At 44.0% G+C, this 19,244-nt stretch overlaps 1 protein-coding gene across 2 annotated transcripts in view; it reads left to right on the forward strand.

Annotated features, from left to right (window-relative positions):
* The window catches only part of BCL2 (BCL2 apoptosis regulator), a 164,791-nt gene that overhangs the window by 51,348 nt on the left and 94,199 nt on the right, over window positions 1-19,244 (forward strand). Inside the window, exon 2 of one of the 2 annotated variants that reach the window (XM_021686402.1) lies at window positions 14,912-14,978. The exons of the other annotated variant lie outside the window; for it this stretch is intronic. Coding sequence (XP_021542077.1) covers window positions 14,912-14,920 — 9 coding nt within the window. The 3' untranslated portion in view covers window positions 14,921-14,978. Of the gene's footprint in view, window positions 1-14,911; window positions 14,979-19,244 lie in introns of those variants that run through there. 2 annotated transcript variants of the gene reach the window in all.

Consider the following 19,244-nt stretch of genomic DNA (forward strand, 5'->3'; position numbering starts at 1 on the left):
ATTTTGGGTCAGAGATGCGTTTCTTGCTCCTCATTTCTTCAGGGAATATTTATCTTAACGCTTCCTGTGGGCCAAGCATTGTGCTGGTTTTCTCCGTGTCTGCCTTGTTCCTGATGGGAGCAGATGGACATGGTGGGTGCTTTTCTCGGGAGGTTTGCTCTCACCCACAAGCCAGAAGCTGGTCCAGGGGACAGCTGGGATTGCTCCTGGGAAGCTGGGGCACCAACGGGAGGCCCCTTGAGCCCGAGGCACTGGGATGGATTGGATTATTTTCTAAGTAGAAGAACATTCTACTCCTCCTGTTTAACCTTCCCTTGCAATCTAAAATGGGGAAATCACTCTCCAAACAGACAAGCTCAAGGCAGAATAAAAAATACCCTCTCCTAGGCAGCCCAACAGTACCTGCATTAGTCGGTGTTTGGATAAGAACAAGCCCCTCGAGGGGGAATGGAACCCTTCTCCAGACCTTAATTGATTTTTGTGTTCGTTCTGCTTCTTTTAATTCTTTGTGGAAAAGTGATTTGTAGTGCAAAGCGGCTTTACGTGTTATAGGAGCTGTATTATATAAGACCGTTCCTATCAAAAGATCGTTTCTGCTCGTTTTGACTTTTTTTTATTTCTGATCCAACCCATGTTTATTTTTCTTTTTTCCTTTTATTTCTTCTTATTTATACAGTCATTGTTCCTCTTACTTCTCTTGCTTTACCAACCCCCATCATCTGCCAGAGAAATGGGAGGAGATGGGGGCACTTGATTTCTTCTTTCTTTAATTGTCAAAACCAATTGGCTGGACATCTTCAGAAATGGTCCCTTTTTCCCCTAGTGAGTTTGTTACATAACACGGAGCCTCTTTAGTTATAAATCTGACCCCTAAGGACTTGTGTTGCGTTCATTCCTAAGGATTAAGGCCATCCTGGCCTGGTTGTCCCTTTGGGATCCACACCGTTGTGCATGCCTGATGACCAAGGTGAACCTGGCTCAGGAACAGGGCAGCTCCTTATAGATATACGAGGTCGTGTAAGAAAGTTCTATGGAACGGTGGCGACTAAGATCTCTTTTGGTAAAATGAGGTTGTGAAGCCCTCAATCATGTGCCTGTTAAACAATTTACACAATAAATCCAGAACTTGGAGTTCCAAAGGGTATTGGCATGTTTTTAGTTATGTTGCTAGGGAACTCTGCCTGTGTCCTCACATGATACATTGCTCTGTGAATGTGTCCGTGTGCGTGCATGTGTGTGTATGTATGGAATGAGAAAAACGAGACGGTCCCTTGTTAGGTCCTATAGGGAAAGACTCGCTAGACTTCTACCATAATTAATAGGACAGAATTTGTTTACAGCAGTAGTAATGTGACCAAGAATAAAGCAGATGAGGAATAGCCAGGCACGATCAAAGCACATCTAATAGATCAGGTTTCTGGAACATCTGAGCCTGAGCGTTTGGTTTTCATCACGATATGTTGAGAGGTGATGCTTTAAAAGCAAGAAAGGAGAAAAGGCCAGCTATGGGGAATGGTAACTGAGACAATTAGAACGCAGATGTGTGCACTTGAATGCAGTCGGCCACGTTCACAGGATCCACACTCTCTCCTGTCTGTGGGGCTGGAGGGAGAGTTCCATGAAAGGTCACATAAATAAAAATCGAGCCACTCTCTTTTCTGTGTTCAACATAGATCCCCACATTGGGTGCCTGTGTGAATTGTGACTTGCTTTCTTGTGGGCACAGTTCACACCTATCTTTGGAAGTCCAGTCTGGGTGACCTTACCACCTGCAACACAGAAGGGGAAAACACTTGCTGAGTCTGGTTGTCTGACATCCAGGTGGGGTGGGAAGGTGACCCCCTGGGTGGCTGTGAGGTGTTACCCAAGGATACTGAAGGCTGGGATGAAAATCAGAGCAAACCGTTTCCCCTTGGGCAATTCATCGACTGCAATCAGGAGTCTCCTCCTGATAAAATGCTGTGCCTTTGTTCTGCTCCCCGCTTGTTCATCCATGTGCTAGCTGTGAGACAGTTCATTCAGTTTTCATCCACCTGGCACGGCTTCAGAGTCAAGGGCAAGGTGCTCCGCAGCTGCCGCAGGGAGCTGCGTGCAAACAGAGCCGAGCAAAAGGCCCTCGGTGCACACACACCGCGTTTGTGTGCTGCGTCTGCTTCTCTGTCCCGGGGCACGCTGGGAACATGATCATACTGTCCCCTCGTTCTGGGGCGGGGTCTGGTGCCCTTGAACTGGTTTCGCCACAGTCATCAATAGGCCTGTTCATGTGGGAGGTGACAGCACATTTTGCTGCAGCCTTACATGCCGCTGGGCTCAATGTGAGCATTCTTCTTAGAGTGAGCAGAGGGCATGGGACTTCCTCCAGCCAGGAGAGTTACCCAGCCCGCACCGCAGATCGAAGATACTTGATCCAGGCCACAGGGGAGCACTTAGCTTTCCTTTTTTGTGGGCTAAATAAAATTTGATGAGCAAACGTTTGCGATTACGCTCTATTGTGAGGTTTTCAGATAATGCATCACCTAATCACTGAAATCTTTGTCAGACACTGTTTTGCAGCTTAATCTACAGAAGAAGCCAGTGACAGGCTCTGTGACATCCTCTGTTTTCATTATAGTCGATTCTCAATCATCTGAATCACTAGGAAGAATTACCATCATCGATGATACAAACCCACCCGAAGTCTAAAACTACTCTGTGTTTGATTTTGGGACGCGGCCCGCAGGCATGTGAGCACAGACGTTCAGCCGCTGAGCCGCCCCAGCTCAGGCCCTCCGGGCTCGGGCTAGGCTCCAGCTTTCCCTGAGAGGGGGACAGGGTCCAGGGGGCTGTCCTCTGGAGTGGAGGAGGCGGGGCCGGGGGGCCCGGGTAGAGAAGGTGGTCATCAGTCCACAGGGTGTAGCATCGGCTTGGGAGAAAGCTGACCAGGCTGCTCTGATGACATCACATGGGTATTTTCTTTATACTTTTTTAAGATCAAAGTACCACATGTGTATGGCGAAAAGCCAAATAGTCCGGAAGGCGTTTAGTGAAAAATAGCGGCCCTTGCGTTGCTCCTCTTCCCTCCCCCGGCCTGCTTCCCAGAGGCAACAGCCAACCCTCCCACCCTTTTTCAAAGTCCTTTTGGATGATTACCTTCATATCTTTAAATAATATGCGTGTACTAGTCTCTTGGGGTTGAGGTAACAAAGTACCATAGACTGGGTGCTTCCAAGCAATAGAAACATCTTCTCTTGCAGAGAAGGCTCCATCTGAAGCTCCAGGGGAGGACTTACCTTGCCTCTCCCAGCTTCTGGTGGTGGCTGCCCATCTCTGGCATTCCTTGGCCCTGTAGGTCATCACGCCAGTCCCTATCTCTGTTGTCCCACGCAGCTCTCCCGAAGTGTCCGCGTCTTCACAGGGTATTTCCCTCTTCTTTGGAGAACACCAGCCATATTGGATGACATCCCACCCAATGACCTCATCTCAGCTTGGTGACTGCAAAGGCCCCAATTCCCACAAAGGTCACATTCACTGGAACATATCTTTTGGAGGGACACGATTCAACCCAGAACACCATTGTTTCCCAACTGATAAACACTTGGCTTTGCTGACTTTGTTTGTTCTAGGGCAAAGCAGGTTTCTCTCCCTTATTCAGCCCCATCTCTGCCTTGAGCTTCTTCCCTGTGGTTATGTTGGTCTTCTCAGCCCCTCCCCTTAAAGGACTCTACAGAAATTTCAAACAAATTCTTGACACTTCATTTCTTATTCTGTTAACTTTAGAGAGCATCACTTAATTATCCATTAAAAACAAGAACATTAGCGCTTCTGACTCCTCTCTTTTCTTCCACTTCCCAGCCTCTGTCACCTGCTGCCAAGGCTGATAACCCCTGAGTTCTTCCTGGTTAACTGAATGGTTAAATCCTCTGTCATCCGTCCTCAGATGCAGAATCAATATTTGTGTGTAGCTTCTGTAGATAGGATCTAGGCATGGAAAACCAGTAAACAGTGTTTTCGTTCTTTATTATTATGCCGATGTCTGCTGGGTGTATTGCCTTGTTTTAATTAAAATGCTTTCTGCCATTTGAAGGATGACAGTATAATGTATGTTTGTAGAGTACTATAGAATCTACATTGCATTTGTTTTTGGATGGCAGCATACTTTTGTGGCACCGTTTGGAAACTTGGTTTATTAGTACAACTTGAAATCCGTTTGTATTACATATTGAAATGAAACTTTGTCTCTTATTAGGAAATGTTCAGTCACATGGAACAATACCCATGTGGGTTTCTACTCTTTATGAGTTTTTAGCAGCAGGTAATTTCTTCTAAGGCAGTGCTAGTCAAACTTTTGGATTTCAAAACTTTTGTTTCCTTCCTTCCCTCCATCCCTTCCTTCCTTCCTTCCTTCCTTTCTTTCCTTTCTCTCTTTCTTCCTCCCTTCCCCCCTCCATTCCTCCTCCCCTCCCCTGCCCGCCGATCCTTCCTTCCTTCCTTCTTTCCTTCCTCCTTTCTCTCTCTTTTTTAAACTCTAAGGACCAATATAGAGATGTTAACTTCTTACTTCACCAGGTTAGGATATTAAGAAATTCGCTACTATTTACTCTCCTTGGTGACTAAAGAACATTTAACACCAAAGAGGTAGGAAAAACAATCTCAGAGTAAATTACACTATTTTAAAATGGAATGAATTTAACTTAAAAAAAAACCCCACTACCTCCCCTAATTTTTCCTATTTTGTGTAGACTGGTGAACACCGTCTGGATAGAGGGTTTCCTGGGTCAGTCTTGTTTAGTGGACAGGTATTTGGTTTTAATGGATGTTGAGCATAACTGTTATTTACTTCACTTATTCTGTGGCTGGTTAAGCCTGCTACAGAAGATGCTCAAGACCTGGGGACAGGCTCCATGTGGGATGGGAAGGTTGGTCGCCCTATTTTGTGACCTTTAGCTATAAACGGACCCCTGTCCCCTAACTACATACCGCTCATCCAGGCCAACTGAGCCAGCTCACAAATGTGGGGTACTGGACATGGAGGAAAAAGGTGAGAGGAATTTGTGATCCATCAACTTCATAGACAAGGCCCTTGAGTAAGGTACCACTTGACTCCTTAATTTCTTGGTTTCTTAAGTGGTCACAAAACAGGGTCATTTCTTGGCTGGAATGCTACAGCTGGCAAGCCTCAGCATTCAACAGATGCACGACAACAGCATTTTCATAGTATTTTCAAACTGAACTACATCTCAGACAGAATGAGGTTACTGATTATCTTTGTCCCATCAAATACATTTGATTAATTAACCATCTGCTTAAGTTCTTTCTCTCCTTAAAGGACTTGTAGATTGGGATATCAGCCATCAGTCTGTTTCAGTACATTCCATTGCTGTTGGATTTAGTTTTCAGAATGTTAATTTTTTTTTTTAAGATTTTATTTATTTATTTGACAGAGAGAGACACAGCGAGAGAGGGAACACAAGCAGGGGGAGTGGGAGAGGGAGAAGCAGGCTTCCCGCTGAGCAGGGAGCCCAATGTGGGGCTCCATCCCAGGACCCTGGGATCATGACCTGAGCCGAAGGCAGATGCCCAACGACTGAGCCACCCAGGCGCCCCAGAATGTTAATGTTTTTAATAAGGTGTTTTGTGAAATCCCCCCAAATAAGAACAGAGTTCCTTCTGGGGCACCTGGGTGGCTCAGTGGGTTAAGTGTCTGACTCTTGGTTTTGGCTCAGGTCATGATTCAGTGTCCTGGGATTGAGCCCCACATGGGACTCTACGCTTAGTGGGGAGTCTGCTTCCAATTAGAAGCGCAGAGAGTCTTGTCCCTTGAGGTTTTGGTGCTGTTGTCCTCCTGGGGTCCAGTCCCAGTCCTGGGAGAGCAGGAAAAGGGGGCTCTGCTCCCTCAGCATGGCTGAGTTTGGTCTGTTTATTAGAAGCAATGGTCTGGATACAGCCATCCACACTGCCGTTCTGTTTCATGTGTGACCAGTAACATACTCTCCAGAAAAGAGTCACCTGTAATTTATGGAGCGGGAAAAGGTGACCTGCACTGCTCTGTGTCACTCAGCTCTTTTGGACCTTCGCTGTGCCCCAGTAAAGTGGGGGAAATGACATTAACTGCCTGAAGGCAGGGATCAGAGGAGACCTTCCTGCTGTGTGTCACTTGATTCTTCTAAATGCCCATAAGAGGAATCAAGCTTGCAACCGCATGCTCTTCAGTTCTCCACACTCAACAGCGGGGTCCCCAGCCCGATCCAGGGACAGGCAGGGCCCAGGTTAATAGTGTTGCGTCCTACCTCTCTGCCTTTCACGTGCGCTTGTGTGACCTTCAGAAGCCCTCATGCCTCACGGTGCGCTTGTGCCCGTCGGATGGTTTGTGCTGAGGTCCGGGGAATGTGCTGCGTGCGCGCTGTCAGGATGGCGCCGCTGGTCACCAGCTCAAAGAGCCGATCTTGGCTTACTGAACCCTAACACTCAGTGTGAAGGACGAGGACAGTCCAACGCCAAGGTTTGGACGGCTATATACGGCATCTTTTCCACAACCCGTATTTGAAATATATGTATTAACTTAGGATCCAAACATTTGGAAGTTTTAAACAACACTGGAGTATGAAAAAACTGGCATCGATGATCATGATCACACTGCTTGCCAAGGGAAGGTGGAATTCATTTTGAGCACATTTTAGTTTTTGTCTGATCATGTTGTACATTGTAATTGTTATAAAGCAGAAAAACCACCAGGCATCCCTTTATCTCCCAAGCAAACATTCTAAATAGTCAGGAGTTTGCTGTACATAAAAGGAAGCTTTCTCTGACGCCGAAGCTTGCCAAGCAAATTGTGACTCCTAAAAGTAAAGCCCAGAGAAAGAATAACTTAAACAAGCTTTCAGTGGGTGGAAAATAAACACTAACTTTATATGTATTTCAAGAACCTAAAAGACACAGGTGGGAAATGAAGCCTCCTCGATAAGAAAGAAATGCTTAGTTGGGTGGAAAAAAAAAAGAAAACATTCAGCAGTTTTTGGAACCGTGCAAGTCCGGACAGTTTCTTTTCTTTTTTTTTTTTTTTTTTTCTGGTTAGCTGCTCATAGCCACAAATATGTGTATTATTTCCTTCTTGCCCACAATTATACTAAGAAAAATCTTTCTAATATACTGGGGAATCCCAAATAAAAATCTCATTTTCCTAAAAACAGACAAGCCTTTAACTCCAGCAATTAAATTATTCAGTTATTCCTATCTAGAATGGAAAGGGGGTCATCCAGTTGTTGTAACAGAAGTCTCTAACGACCACCTCAAATACTTTCTCCCCAAATTTACAGTGTACACAGCTGATGTTCTTCAGGAGGGGGTTTGCCCCGTCACTGAGGTTTTGAACTAGCCCTCAGAAATCTCCTTCGGGAGGCCTGTCCAGTGAGGCAGTGGCCCCAGTTAAGTGATAGAGAGGTAGGACCACAGAATATTTTAACCCTTTTCGGAATATCGAAAGATATTCTTACATGGGAAGTGACTATTAACTACTTTGAATATATTCTTATATGGGAAGTGATTAGGGACTACTTGAAATTTATGTCTTATCCAAGCATGTCACAGTAGTAAACCCCGCTAACTTCATAATAGGTCATAAGGTGTCAGGTCTTAGCAGCGTGGGCCCCAGCAGCCTGCCTGGATTCTAACCTCAGCTCTGCCCTTTGCTGCCTGGTTTTTGATGCTGCCTCTTCCTTATCTGCAGAGCGCCAATTATAATAGCACCTTCCTTCTAAGCGCTATTGTGCGTTTAATATGAAGCAAGTGCTTAGAACAGTGCCCAGCACGCCCCGAACCCCATGGAAATGGCAGCTCTTCTTTTTTCTGTCACGGTGAGGGAAACAAGGAACAAATCCAAACTGTACTCAGCCCAGGAATAATTCTATTTACCATTAAAATATGGTTTTGTTTCTAGAATTGGTATCTGCTGTCTGTGCATTCACTTAAAAAAATCAGATTTGAAACACAGTTGCTAGGAAGCTGTTTAGCTTCTTCTGCTTCCTTCTTAATTTGTGCCTGCTCCCTGTTCTAGTCTGGGTCTAGGTCTGATAGATTCCTCTGTGCAGGATTTCTCTATGCAGACCCTCTGCAGGACTGACCCTACCCATTCATTTGGATAATGGGACAAAGGGAAGCAGTGGCCAATCAGAGAGCTCTCCCGCTAGCACAGGAGGGCATAGGTAGAACCTGAATCCATAAAGGGAGGTTGGAATGTTAATGAAGCAGATGATAAAGTTAAGCAGGTGTTGTCAGTTCACTTGAAAGTCGCTTTTTCTGTCCTTCAGCTATGACAGGAATGGTCAAGATTTTACAATTCTGTTTCCCTGTAAATTTCCGCTTCTTCATTGTATCTCAAAATCTCAGTGAATGACAATCTCATCGGTGTCTTTTTTGAGGTATGAGGAAAATGAGCATCACTCATATTTGAGGAGTAAGAGATTGGTGGAGAGATAAATTGTTCATGACTTGCTTTTGTTTTTAATTTCCAGATGATAAACCTAACGCTAAAATTCACTACCTAGTACTGGCTGAAAAATTTGTCTCAGCATTCAAATATAAAATATTTTTCTTGGTCATTTTTTTTCTTAAGGTTACACAGTTATGCTTGACTTAAATATTGAAATTAAAATTTTCTCCTTCTACGAATATTGAAACTTCATATTATCCATAAGCTGAGTTGCACAGTAATTATTATAAAGAGAAATATAAATCTTCCCAGGCCAGTATTTTATTTAATTTGATTACTTGTGGGTTTGTGACCATTATTATTTGTTGTTAGTTTATTGCTGTTGTGTTTTTTTTTATTTTTTTTGAAGAGCATTTATTTTATTTTTTAAATTTTATTATGTTATGTTAATCACCATACATTACATCATTAGTTTTTGATGTGGTGTTCCATGATTCATTGTTTGCATATAACACCCAGTGCTCCATTCAGAACATGCCCTCTTTAATACCCATCACCAGGCTAACCAATCCTCCCCCCCCTCCCCTCTAGAACCCTCAGTTTGTTTTTCAGAGTCCATCGTCTCTCATGGTTCGTCTCTCCCTCTGATTTCCCCCATTCATTCTTCCCCTCCTGCTATCTTCTTTTTTTTTTTAACATATATTGAATTATTTGTTTCAGACGTACAGATCTGTGATTCAACAGTCTTGCACAATTCACAGCGCTCACCATAGCACATACCCTCCCCAGTGTCTATCACCCAGTCAGCCCATCCCTCCCACCCCACCCCCCACTCCAGCAACCCTCAGTTTGTTTCCTGAGATTAAGAATTCCTCATATCAGTGAGAACATATGATACGAGTCTTTCTCTAATTGAGTGGGTTTTTTTTAAAGATTTATTTATTTGAGAGAGAGAAGACAGCACAAGTGGGAGGGGCAGAGGGAGCGGGAGAGAGTATCTCAAGCAGACTCCACGCTGAGCACAGAGCCTGACATGGGACTCAGTCCCACAACCCTGAGATCATGACCTGAGCTGAAACCAAGAGTCAGACGTTTAACCGACTGAGCCAGCCAGGTGCCCCTGCTGCCATTTTTAATATTTTACTTGGACTTAGGAACCACGTGTTGCTTCAGAAATTCTCCAAAAGACAGTACTTCCACCAGTAAGTGGAAAGAATTACTTATTAGTGTTCAAAATATCTCAAAAATGCAAATAAAGAAGTCTGAATTTTTAAATTTGGATTCCTGTGAAGTGAATATGAAAAAGAACACTCTTGGTAGTTTATGAGTTGATTGTATGTGGAGAAGGCCTCCTTTCCCCCATCAGAACTACAGCATTTTTGAGTAGTCGATGTCTTGGTATATAAAATGAAAATACACTGCCACCATCACCATCATCATCATACAAATGGGACTTGTGCCCACCATGGATTTCATGAGGCATAACCGAAGTGAGTCAGCACTTGACGGGAGAAACCAATCCATTCTAACATTGAATGGTCGTGCACAACTTTGCAAATATATTATTTGTGATGTTCAATAATACCAGAGTTTAGTTCTCCTTATTTTGACTTGATTCCATTTTCATCGGTTAAAGTTTTTTATTTCATTAATAGTGAATTCAAAAATTTACTCTCTTCTTCACATTCACAAGTGATGGAATATTTTAATGAGAAGCGAAGGCTACCTTTGTGTTCTTCCTTGCAGTAGTGCCCATAGTCTCTGCCTCTAACTTCACATATGCAGATTCCTGGTTTGATATGTGCTTCAACATGCCCCTACTGAGGGCCTGTCTGTGAAGGGAATAGAATGCACTGGTAGGAGTATGTGTTTGGAGTCAGACTGTTCTTAGCTCAAATCCTGGCACAGTGATTTGCTTACTGTGTGGTCTTCAGCTTCCTTGTCATGTAAATACCTGACCCACAGAGCTGTTCAAGAGCTAAGAGAGAGGACGGACGTGCATGTGTATGGCCTTCCCTGGCTTCCATTGGCATCTCCTCCCTCCTCCTTCCCACTTGGGGCCCGCTGTTGTAATTCCTGTCCACAGTGTGGATGGGGAAACAGAGCATAAGTGCTTGACAGAACCCTTGCCTTTAGGGAACTAAACGTATTGTACTGTGACATCTTAAGCCAGTACCTTCACCACGGACGCATTGGTTAACAACTCTGTTAAATTCAGGGGTTGACCTTTACTTTATGATTATTTCTAAGAGCACTTCCAGACCTGACCTTGTGTGAGCCCGTGATATTATGAAGCTATAGGTTAAAGAATAAGAAACTAACAGTAGGGTATTAAATGGGCAGTATCGACCACAATAATATATCATGAAGGAAGAATCAATCAGACTTAATGACAGATTAGAAAAGATTAGCCATGAATCAGAAATTACTCTAAGGAAGCATTCCCCAACATGTCCTCTGCAAAACACTAGTTCCTCAGGACAGTAATTGGTATTAATTGAGAAAAAGTTTCTGAAAATCATTTGGGGCATGCTGACCTAGACAGGTTCCTTTTCTGCAGGACTTCTCAGAAGCTTTCATATGTGCATGTGCATTATGATTCTGAAATGGGGGAATGTAAATAATTGTAGAAGCCTTTCGAAAACGTACTCATCATGGAATCAGAATTATTTTGCACCCAAGTAACATCTCGTCAGACTAGGATTTTATGGGATGTATTTTGCAAAAGGCTGCTTTATGGGTTTAAACCAGGAATGGTGTAGAATATGGATACTTTTGACTTCACCCACTGAATGTGCTGAGCGTTGACCACTTACAAGTTCCCATGGAAGTTCTCATCCAAGAGATGAATGAGATCCAGTCTTTGCAACAAGTCTGGTGACAAGGCTTCAAGTATGGTGTTGTCTACAAGGCTAAGAGTAGGGATACCCTGGCAAGACAAACACCCCAGCAGATTACTGACACAGAATCAACTGAGGCAATATCCTGAGGGCAAAGGGTCTTGGCTTCTGCCTTGAATGTATTTCTTTCTCTCTCTCAAGCTCTTATAATGGTATTTGCATCCTGTTAACCTCAGAGAAATTCTGAAGATAAAATGAATGTATGGTGCCCAACCTCAGGTGGTTGGAGTGAAACCAGTCGGAAGTTTCATTCAGGAGGGGATTTAACCAAATTTAGTCTGAGCTTTGCTTTTGAGTAAAAGCGTAGTGTTTTGACCACCATTTCGACACTTGGCTCCAAAGTCAAAATATAATCTAAGAAGAGAAACCTGAAAAAACAAACTACACACGTAGGCAACCTGCTTCTTTATGAGGGACGTGGAATTGAGATGTTGGCTGGACCCTTATGGCATAATCTCTATTTTCGTTTCTCATGGGTGAGACATGAGCTGGAGACCTTGTGGCAGATTTTACTGGATGAACCTTTTCTTCTCACCAGTCAGGTCTGTGGACTAGTTCACCACTGGATTTTTCTGCCTATGAGGCCTTAGGAAACATTTTGGCAGGTTGCACCGTTATTTTGCTCATGTTGTGAGTAGCATTTCTCTGACCTTTTGTTATTTACTGAAACAGCCTGGCCTGTTTTCTTTTAAGAGAAGCGTGAAATGAAGGGGAGTCAGTCAGCACAGGCTGACTTTGGTATTAAAAGACTAACTTCAGGCTGCTCAGCTCCAAGTATACTTTTAAAGTTAGGGGGTTGTTGGCCTCCTTGCTTCTTATTCCCATGCTTTTAAGGGTCTTTTGGGGAAGGTTCTTTTTTTCCTCACTAAAGCAGATCATTTACTTAAAACATTTCACCACATCTAAAAACATAACCCACTAAAAGTTTTCTTCTGACATCTTGAGCATGGTGGGTTGTCCAAAGCCTTTCCTGTTTTGAACAGTGATGTGACTTTGTTCCAGGGAAGACCGCTCCAGACTGATGATTTGATGACCGGGCAGCCCTCACTCCTGAGCTCTCACGACCCTTATGAGCCCACACAGTGGAGCTGGTGACACCATGCGGGACACTCTCGGTGTCTCACCGGGGCTCCTTCTGTGTTCTTTCTGCCTACCTGTGCCACCTAATCCCACCATCTCCCTGGTGCTTTTCTGTCCACTGCCAGGGGACTCCCCATTCATTACAGGCTGACTTACAAGGGTAAAGGAAGCATCAAGATCCCATTACATCTTTGGAAATGAGAAAGTGCATGTGGGCATGTCTGTGTGTGTATGTGTGTGTGTGTATTCAGATAGACACTTATTCCTGTTTCCCCATCTATCTCCTCACCCACTACTGGTCTCTTTCTGCCTGAGACAGAAAATTCAACAGAAATCACGTCTTTCCATTGGGATTCCCATAGCTCTTGAACTCCGCTGCTAGCACTAAAAACCACCACTCAAATTTTTGTCATGTTTACTCTCTTAGCCAAATGTAAAATGACCTTGGCGTAAGCAAAACAGCCTGAATGATTGTTAATGAAGGCTCTGTGTCATTTAATAATGATCTGTTTGAGAATTTCCATGGTCTAATGGCCATTGTTTTAGAGATGTGTTACTCATTTTCTCATTCAGTCAGTAAATAGTTACCTCACTGTCCTCAGTGTTAGGGATATGCTGGTGAACAGAGGGGACAAGCTGCTCCTGGAGCTCATATGTGAATGCAGAGATAGAGCTGATAAATGAGTAAAGCCAAAGGTAAGGTGATGGTAGACAACCAAAAGGATAATGCCAGGTAGCTAGGGCAGGGGGAAGACACGTTTGGAATAGAGTGTCACAGGGGATCTTGCTTTGGCTCCAGGCTTGTAAGATGAGGCAGAGCCACGAGAAGTCCTGGGAGAAGCTTGTGGAGACAGAAGAAAAGAGCCAGGTCTTGGCCTGACTTAGACTCTTCTCTCCTCCCTGTTCCTTAGCCAATGGCCTCATCTCTGTGTTTACCTCTTGGTGCTAGGACCTGATTACTCTTTAAACCTCTGTGTCATTAGAAATACCCATGAAACAGCTGAAAGCTACTGTCTGCTCAGAACGCTGGTGGTGATACCTGATGCTGGCGAGTGGGTGTGAGCCATTCAGAACCTGTTGCCCCTCCGCAGCCCCTCTCCACAGCCCTCCTATTCAGAGAGCACGATGTACAGATGAGAAGATAGGTTGACTTCGTTTCTTAGAGAAAGGTCATAGGAAATACTTTAAAGTACAGTGAGTAGAAAAAAGCAGCAGCCTAGACCTTCAAATACAATTAGGTTAAGATGGGCGAGCTACTGCCGGACCAGTGCTAACTTGGTCATGCCACTTTTGAAACTTTTTGTTTTGCAATAAATATAGACTCACAGGAAGTTGCAAAAATAGCACAGAGAGGTCCCAGGTACTCGTCATCTGGCTTCCCCCAATGGTAGCATCTTGCCTAACTTGAGCTTCGGGTATAATGTAGGTAGAGGATACACCCTACCAACACCAGGAAATTGACACGAGTGAAATCTCCAGAATCTTCTTCAGATTTCACTAGGTTTCACATGCACTCATTGGTGTGTGGGCCTGTATGTGCACTTCACCCCATGTCTAGGTTCCTGTAACCACCCCTCCCATCAGAATACAGAACTATTCCATCACCACCAAGAAACTCCCTTGTTTCGTGGCACTTTTGTGTATGAGGAATAGCCTCAGACGTTATCCTGCATCTCCGGTGGATCATATTCTGGATGAATCTGTAGCGAGCTTGGATAAGTCTCTGCAATCTATTGCTTGGCTTGCCTGCCGTGGAATTTGTAATTGACTTACAGATGGAGATCCTTGGTCTGACTTGTACGAAGAGCATCTGCAAGCCCAGAACAAAACAAAAAAAAAATAAAACCACCGGTTTGAATAAGTAACTCTTGACTTCCATCCTGGGAGCCCATCAGTGACACCCAATTGATTTAAGAGGCTAATACCCATCATGTGACCTCAGTTGTTTACTTCTAAGAAGAACAAGACCCTTTCTGATGCCACACACCTCTGGGGACATAAGCCCTGTACAGGGGCTTTTCCTACAGTATTTCTTGAAGATGGCTGAGGAACACCCCGGAAATGGGTTATCAGGGGTTACCTGGCAAGTGGGGTGCATTCCTCCTTCTAGAAGAGAGAACAAATTACCGAAAAATGCCCGTTCGTGTGTGGTGGGCAGAAGCCTTTAGGATGTGCATTTAGTGAGGACTGGAGGTGCAGGCTGACAGGGAGGCAGCTATAAACAGATTGAGGGAGAGACAACGGACTTAAGGGAAAACATCCACCTACTGCCTCTGACCTCCAAAAGCTGCATCTGTGGCCTAGCATCAGGCTTGTAATGCTTAAAAAAGGAATGTGAAGGGGCCCAGCGTGGGCTCTGAGAGTTTCTTTTTTTCCTCGAGATTTTCTGTTTGCTTTGCCCAGAATGCTGTCAGGGGCTGATGGAGGAAACTCATATGGGCCTGTTTCCTGAAGCCGAAGTAGCATTCCTTAGCAGCTAACTTTTGAATGAGTGATTTAAAAGACATTTTTACCTGTATTGTTCTAGGCACACTAATCAGAGGAACCCACTTACTTGGCTTAAATGAACCCCCTGGAAATCTCGAGATGGACTCTTCAAAGATCTCGCATTTCAAGGAGAAGTTTTTGGTATTAAAGAAGCTGGAAACCAGAAGAAGGAAGCAGATCATGTTCTCATGGAGCCTCAGAGGAGATTAAGAGCATCTCTCTCTCAATGCTAGGTTGAACTTCACATTTGTCAAACACGTCCCGTGATGTATGCATTATTTTTTTCTCTTCAGTCATTAGTTTGTGTCCTGTGGGCACAGCCCAAGCAGTTGATTCAAAGGAAATAAAGATCAGGTGTTCTGCAACCTTATGGCAGGTTCTCAGGGTGGAAGCAAGAGAGGATCATGAGTAATGAGTTCTGCTCTTCACTCCTGGGCCTTGTCTCTGCTGCTCATACAACCTTCCCAGCTGGTGGCTGGTTCATTTACACTTCGTGGTCAGTGACTTTTCCCATGGGGAATGTCACCTGGACCATTGTAACTGAGATGGAGGAAGTTGTCCTAAGTATTGTAAACAGCCTCGTTGGACATGTCACAGTCCCCCCCAGCTTTATACTTCTCTCTTGGTGTCTACTCCACATGATCCCCCTCTGAACTCCTGTCTGGATTCTCATACATCTAATCCCCAACCAAGATGGCAAGAAGACTCCTGTATCCCAGGGCCACACGGGATATAAGCAGTTTGAAATTTTATGAAATATGAAAGAAGTCCGTGTAAATAATATCCCTTCAGGTACATGACACTCTTGCCTGGAGCTCTGTTCCGCGTAACGGTGAGAATGGCCTCCATGTTTTGTCGCAGGGAGGAGGAGGGTATGTTGCCGTGAGGAGTGACCGAGAAGGCAAGACTAGAAGGGTAGGAAATTGAATAAACGGAGGAGAGGAACTGGGGATGGTTGTGTGCTAGTATTGCGGAAAAAGCAGTAAAGGACGGTCACTTGCTCTTTGTGCTCAGAATCTATGGCATATTCGTTTTCTGCTCCACCATGAGCATGTGATAGATTTTTAACATTCGGTGAAATAAATTAGTCCATACACTGTATGTCCTCTGTTTTACACATTTCTCCTTAATTATATATTAGCCCTGTGTTTAAAAAGGACAAGCTACATTAAAGTCAGATAATTTGCCTCAAGTCACATAGGTTGAATTGGTAGATTTGAACTCAGGTCTTTTGAGCCCCCAAGCGTACCTTCTATTTGCAGTCAGTGTTTCCTATTCTATTTGCGAATCAGTGGTTTCTCATTTTCTTAAGGCGCAGAATCCTTCTGGTTTTTTGAACCTGGTCCAGGTGCTGAGGAGAGGCTTGGAAAGGCTCAAACTTCATTTTTTTTTTTCTTTCTTACAAGAAATCTCTAGAACTGTTTCATGATACCCTGGGGATGATGGACACAGTTTCAAGATCCACACCTTAGAGTAGTTCATCTCAAAAAATGTCTGTGGGTACTCGTTTGTAGGTTGTTTGCAGTGTATTTTCTCATACCTTGAAAACAACTGGTTGAATTTTTCCAAACCAAGCAGTCGACCTTCTGCCTTTGTATCCTTTGAGTTCCCACCACAGTTCAGATCCAGCGCCTTTTTAAAGAATTGTATTTTACACAAAGGTAGCCGGACAGTGAGGGAAAGAATAAGGGTGGGTGGGGCACTCTCAAACCAGGTCAGGGTGATCAGCCTGGGACATCTTGTTTTCATCATATTCTCATAGCTACCCTTTACTTCTCTGTGTGTTTGCTGGGCTTTTGAAATTCTATTGTGCTCTTTGTAGCTGGATGTTTTCCAGAGGGTCATCAAGAGAAAGGAGGATGTATCTTCTGCATTAATAACCTTTGGCAGGAAAATCAGATCAAATGATCTGGTAGAGAGCGGGAACGAGGGGGGTGCATTTATTCCCCCTTTCCAGGAAAGTGTCAAGTTCACCATGCCCCAGCACCAGACTCTTCACCCAGTAACTCTGAGATCTTATATCAAGTTTACTCAATAATGATGAGGTCAGTGGCAAAACTACTACCCCATTTTTGAGGATTAAGAATTGTTCCTTTTAAAGGCATATAATAAACAAAATAAGGGACCATGAAATATACTTGGAGTAGCAGCTAATTTCTGTATGTACGTTCCTGTTTTTTTTTTTTAAGTGGATTCATTAATGTGGAGCTCCAAAACAACTCTTAAAATATTTACATTTTCTGTACTTTAATTACTGATAATCACAGGGAACATATGAAAATTTACAGAATATACTAAGGTTTATGGCAGAGATAAACACCATAGATCAGGGGTCCAAAAACCATGCCCTGTGGACCAAATCTGGCTTGCCACTTATTTTTGTAAATAAAGTGTTATTGGAACAGAGCCATGCCTATTTGTTTATGGATTGTGGCTGTTTTCCTATAATAGCAGCAGAGTTGAATAGTTAGGATAGAAACCATATATCTTAAAATATTTGCTATCTGGCCCTTTACTGAAAAAGTTTTCCAACCCCTGCCATAGACATCTCCATGATATTTATTTACTCATTGGTTCTGTGAACACTAATTATGTTATAGACACTCTGGGGAAATACAAAGGTGAATAAAACAGTCCCTAATGTCCATGAACTTAAAATGTAACAAAGACATGTACTCTGAGAGTCACCTGACGAGGTGGACTGCAACACCTACTACGGACGAGAAATAATTAAATTGCTGTGTGGTTCAAAGACGGTGAAGGCCCCCGACAAAGGGAAGGAATTGGGACCAGCAAGAGGATATCGCTTTCATAACCATGGCTCACAGCGACTTCCCAGTGGGAACTTCATGAGAAGTAAGAGTCATTTCCTTCATGGAATTTTATAAATTGTAGTATCCAAAAGGTGGAAGTGATTTAGGATATTACTTAGCGTCCAAATTTCTTTATCTGGAAGCATATATTTCCTCTGTAGTTACAGGGAAATCATATTTCTAGAAAATGTTTAAAGATTTGAAGGAAGGCTTCCTTCTTTAGGGTGGGAAGACAGAAGAAATTCTTTTTCCTTTTTTACAACTGTTCACTGACCAAAGGAGCATGAAATGGTATGGGCCTTAAAGAAGGGGTCTTGACAGGAGACCTCTCAAATGTCAGATGGATTAAAAACAAGGTAAAATTACAGAACCCAACCATGTATACGCATGACTCAGTGTCAGTTCTCTCTCTGTCCTCTCCACAATGCCACAATGTACAAGTGGACATGGAGCTTTTGGTAAAAGTTGAGGTCAAATGCCACCACGCCCTGGGAAGACTGCATGCAGGAAGTTTCCTGAGCCCTCCCAGGATTAATGTCTGCCTCTTCATTTCTGGCCTGTTTGAGGGCAGGGTTCATGCCTTTTGGATTTTTTGATCTCCACTAGCGCCTACCCCATTATTTGTGTTTGCCAAATATCTATTGGTTTAACATGAATTGAACGCAGACCCACAATGTGCATTCAAAAGCGAAGTGGCAGATTTTGGTAAAGGACCCAAGAATTTCAGGTTAGTCTACAAATGAAACAAGTGAGACTCTTTCCATTCTGCTTCCATCAGAGGAGCAGAATTGTTGGTGAAATTTTGGCCACACATTCTCTATACTTATAACGATAAAGATGCCAGAGAGAATGCAGCTTGGTTGTGGTTGTGACATTTTCCCCACTGAAAGCATAGTATTTTGACTGATAGACCCTGTTTGGTGCGAAAGCGACTCAAAGAAAAATAATATTGGACCCCTAATAGGTCATTTTAATCTTAGGAAGCACCAAGCCCGAATATTTCGTACTGCCTCCCTCTAAGTAAGAGAGCCCCCAGAGCTGGCCACCTGGCCACAGCGTCCCCTGGGGCCCCGGCCTCCCCTTTCCAAGAAGCCCAAACCATCCTGTCTCTGAATGGTTCCCACTGCTGGCTTTCACCATTGCCTGGGGGCCAGGAGCCAGGCCTGTGCCCCGGATAGAGACTACAAGAGGGAGACAGTCCGGACGGTCACCTGGCTTGTCCCCTTCCCCTCTGTTAGCCCGGAGGGGGCTGTCCAGCCCTTGTGGACGAGGAACACGCTGTAGGGCATTTTTTGACAAAGACATACAGTCGCTGTGTGCACACTCAAGGGCCGCATTCTATCAAAACCATCTAAATAAACAGAGACGCTGCCGTCTCCCCGAGCCCCACGGTGTATTTATGAATGGGATTGCTTCATCGTCATTTTCTTTTCATGTCGGTAGCTGGGAAGTCAGAAAGCATTACCTCTACAACAGGGGAAAAACATTGCGAATGCCTGCCTCCCCAGCCGGCTGAGGCCGCAACCAGCAAACAGAATTACTTCACCCGCCGTCATGGGC

The sequence above is a fragment of the Neomonachus schauinslandi genome, chromosome 14 (assembly GCF_002201575.2).
Source record: "Neomonachus schauinslandi chromosome 14, ASM220157v2, whole genome shotgun sequence".
In the NCBI taxonomy this organism is placed as follows: Eukaryota; Metazoa; Chordata; class Mammalia; order Carnivora; family Phocidae; genus Neomonachus; species Neomonachus schauinslandi.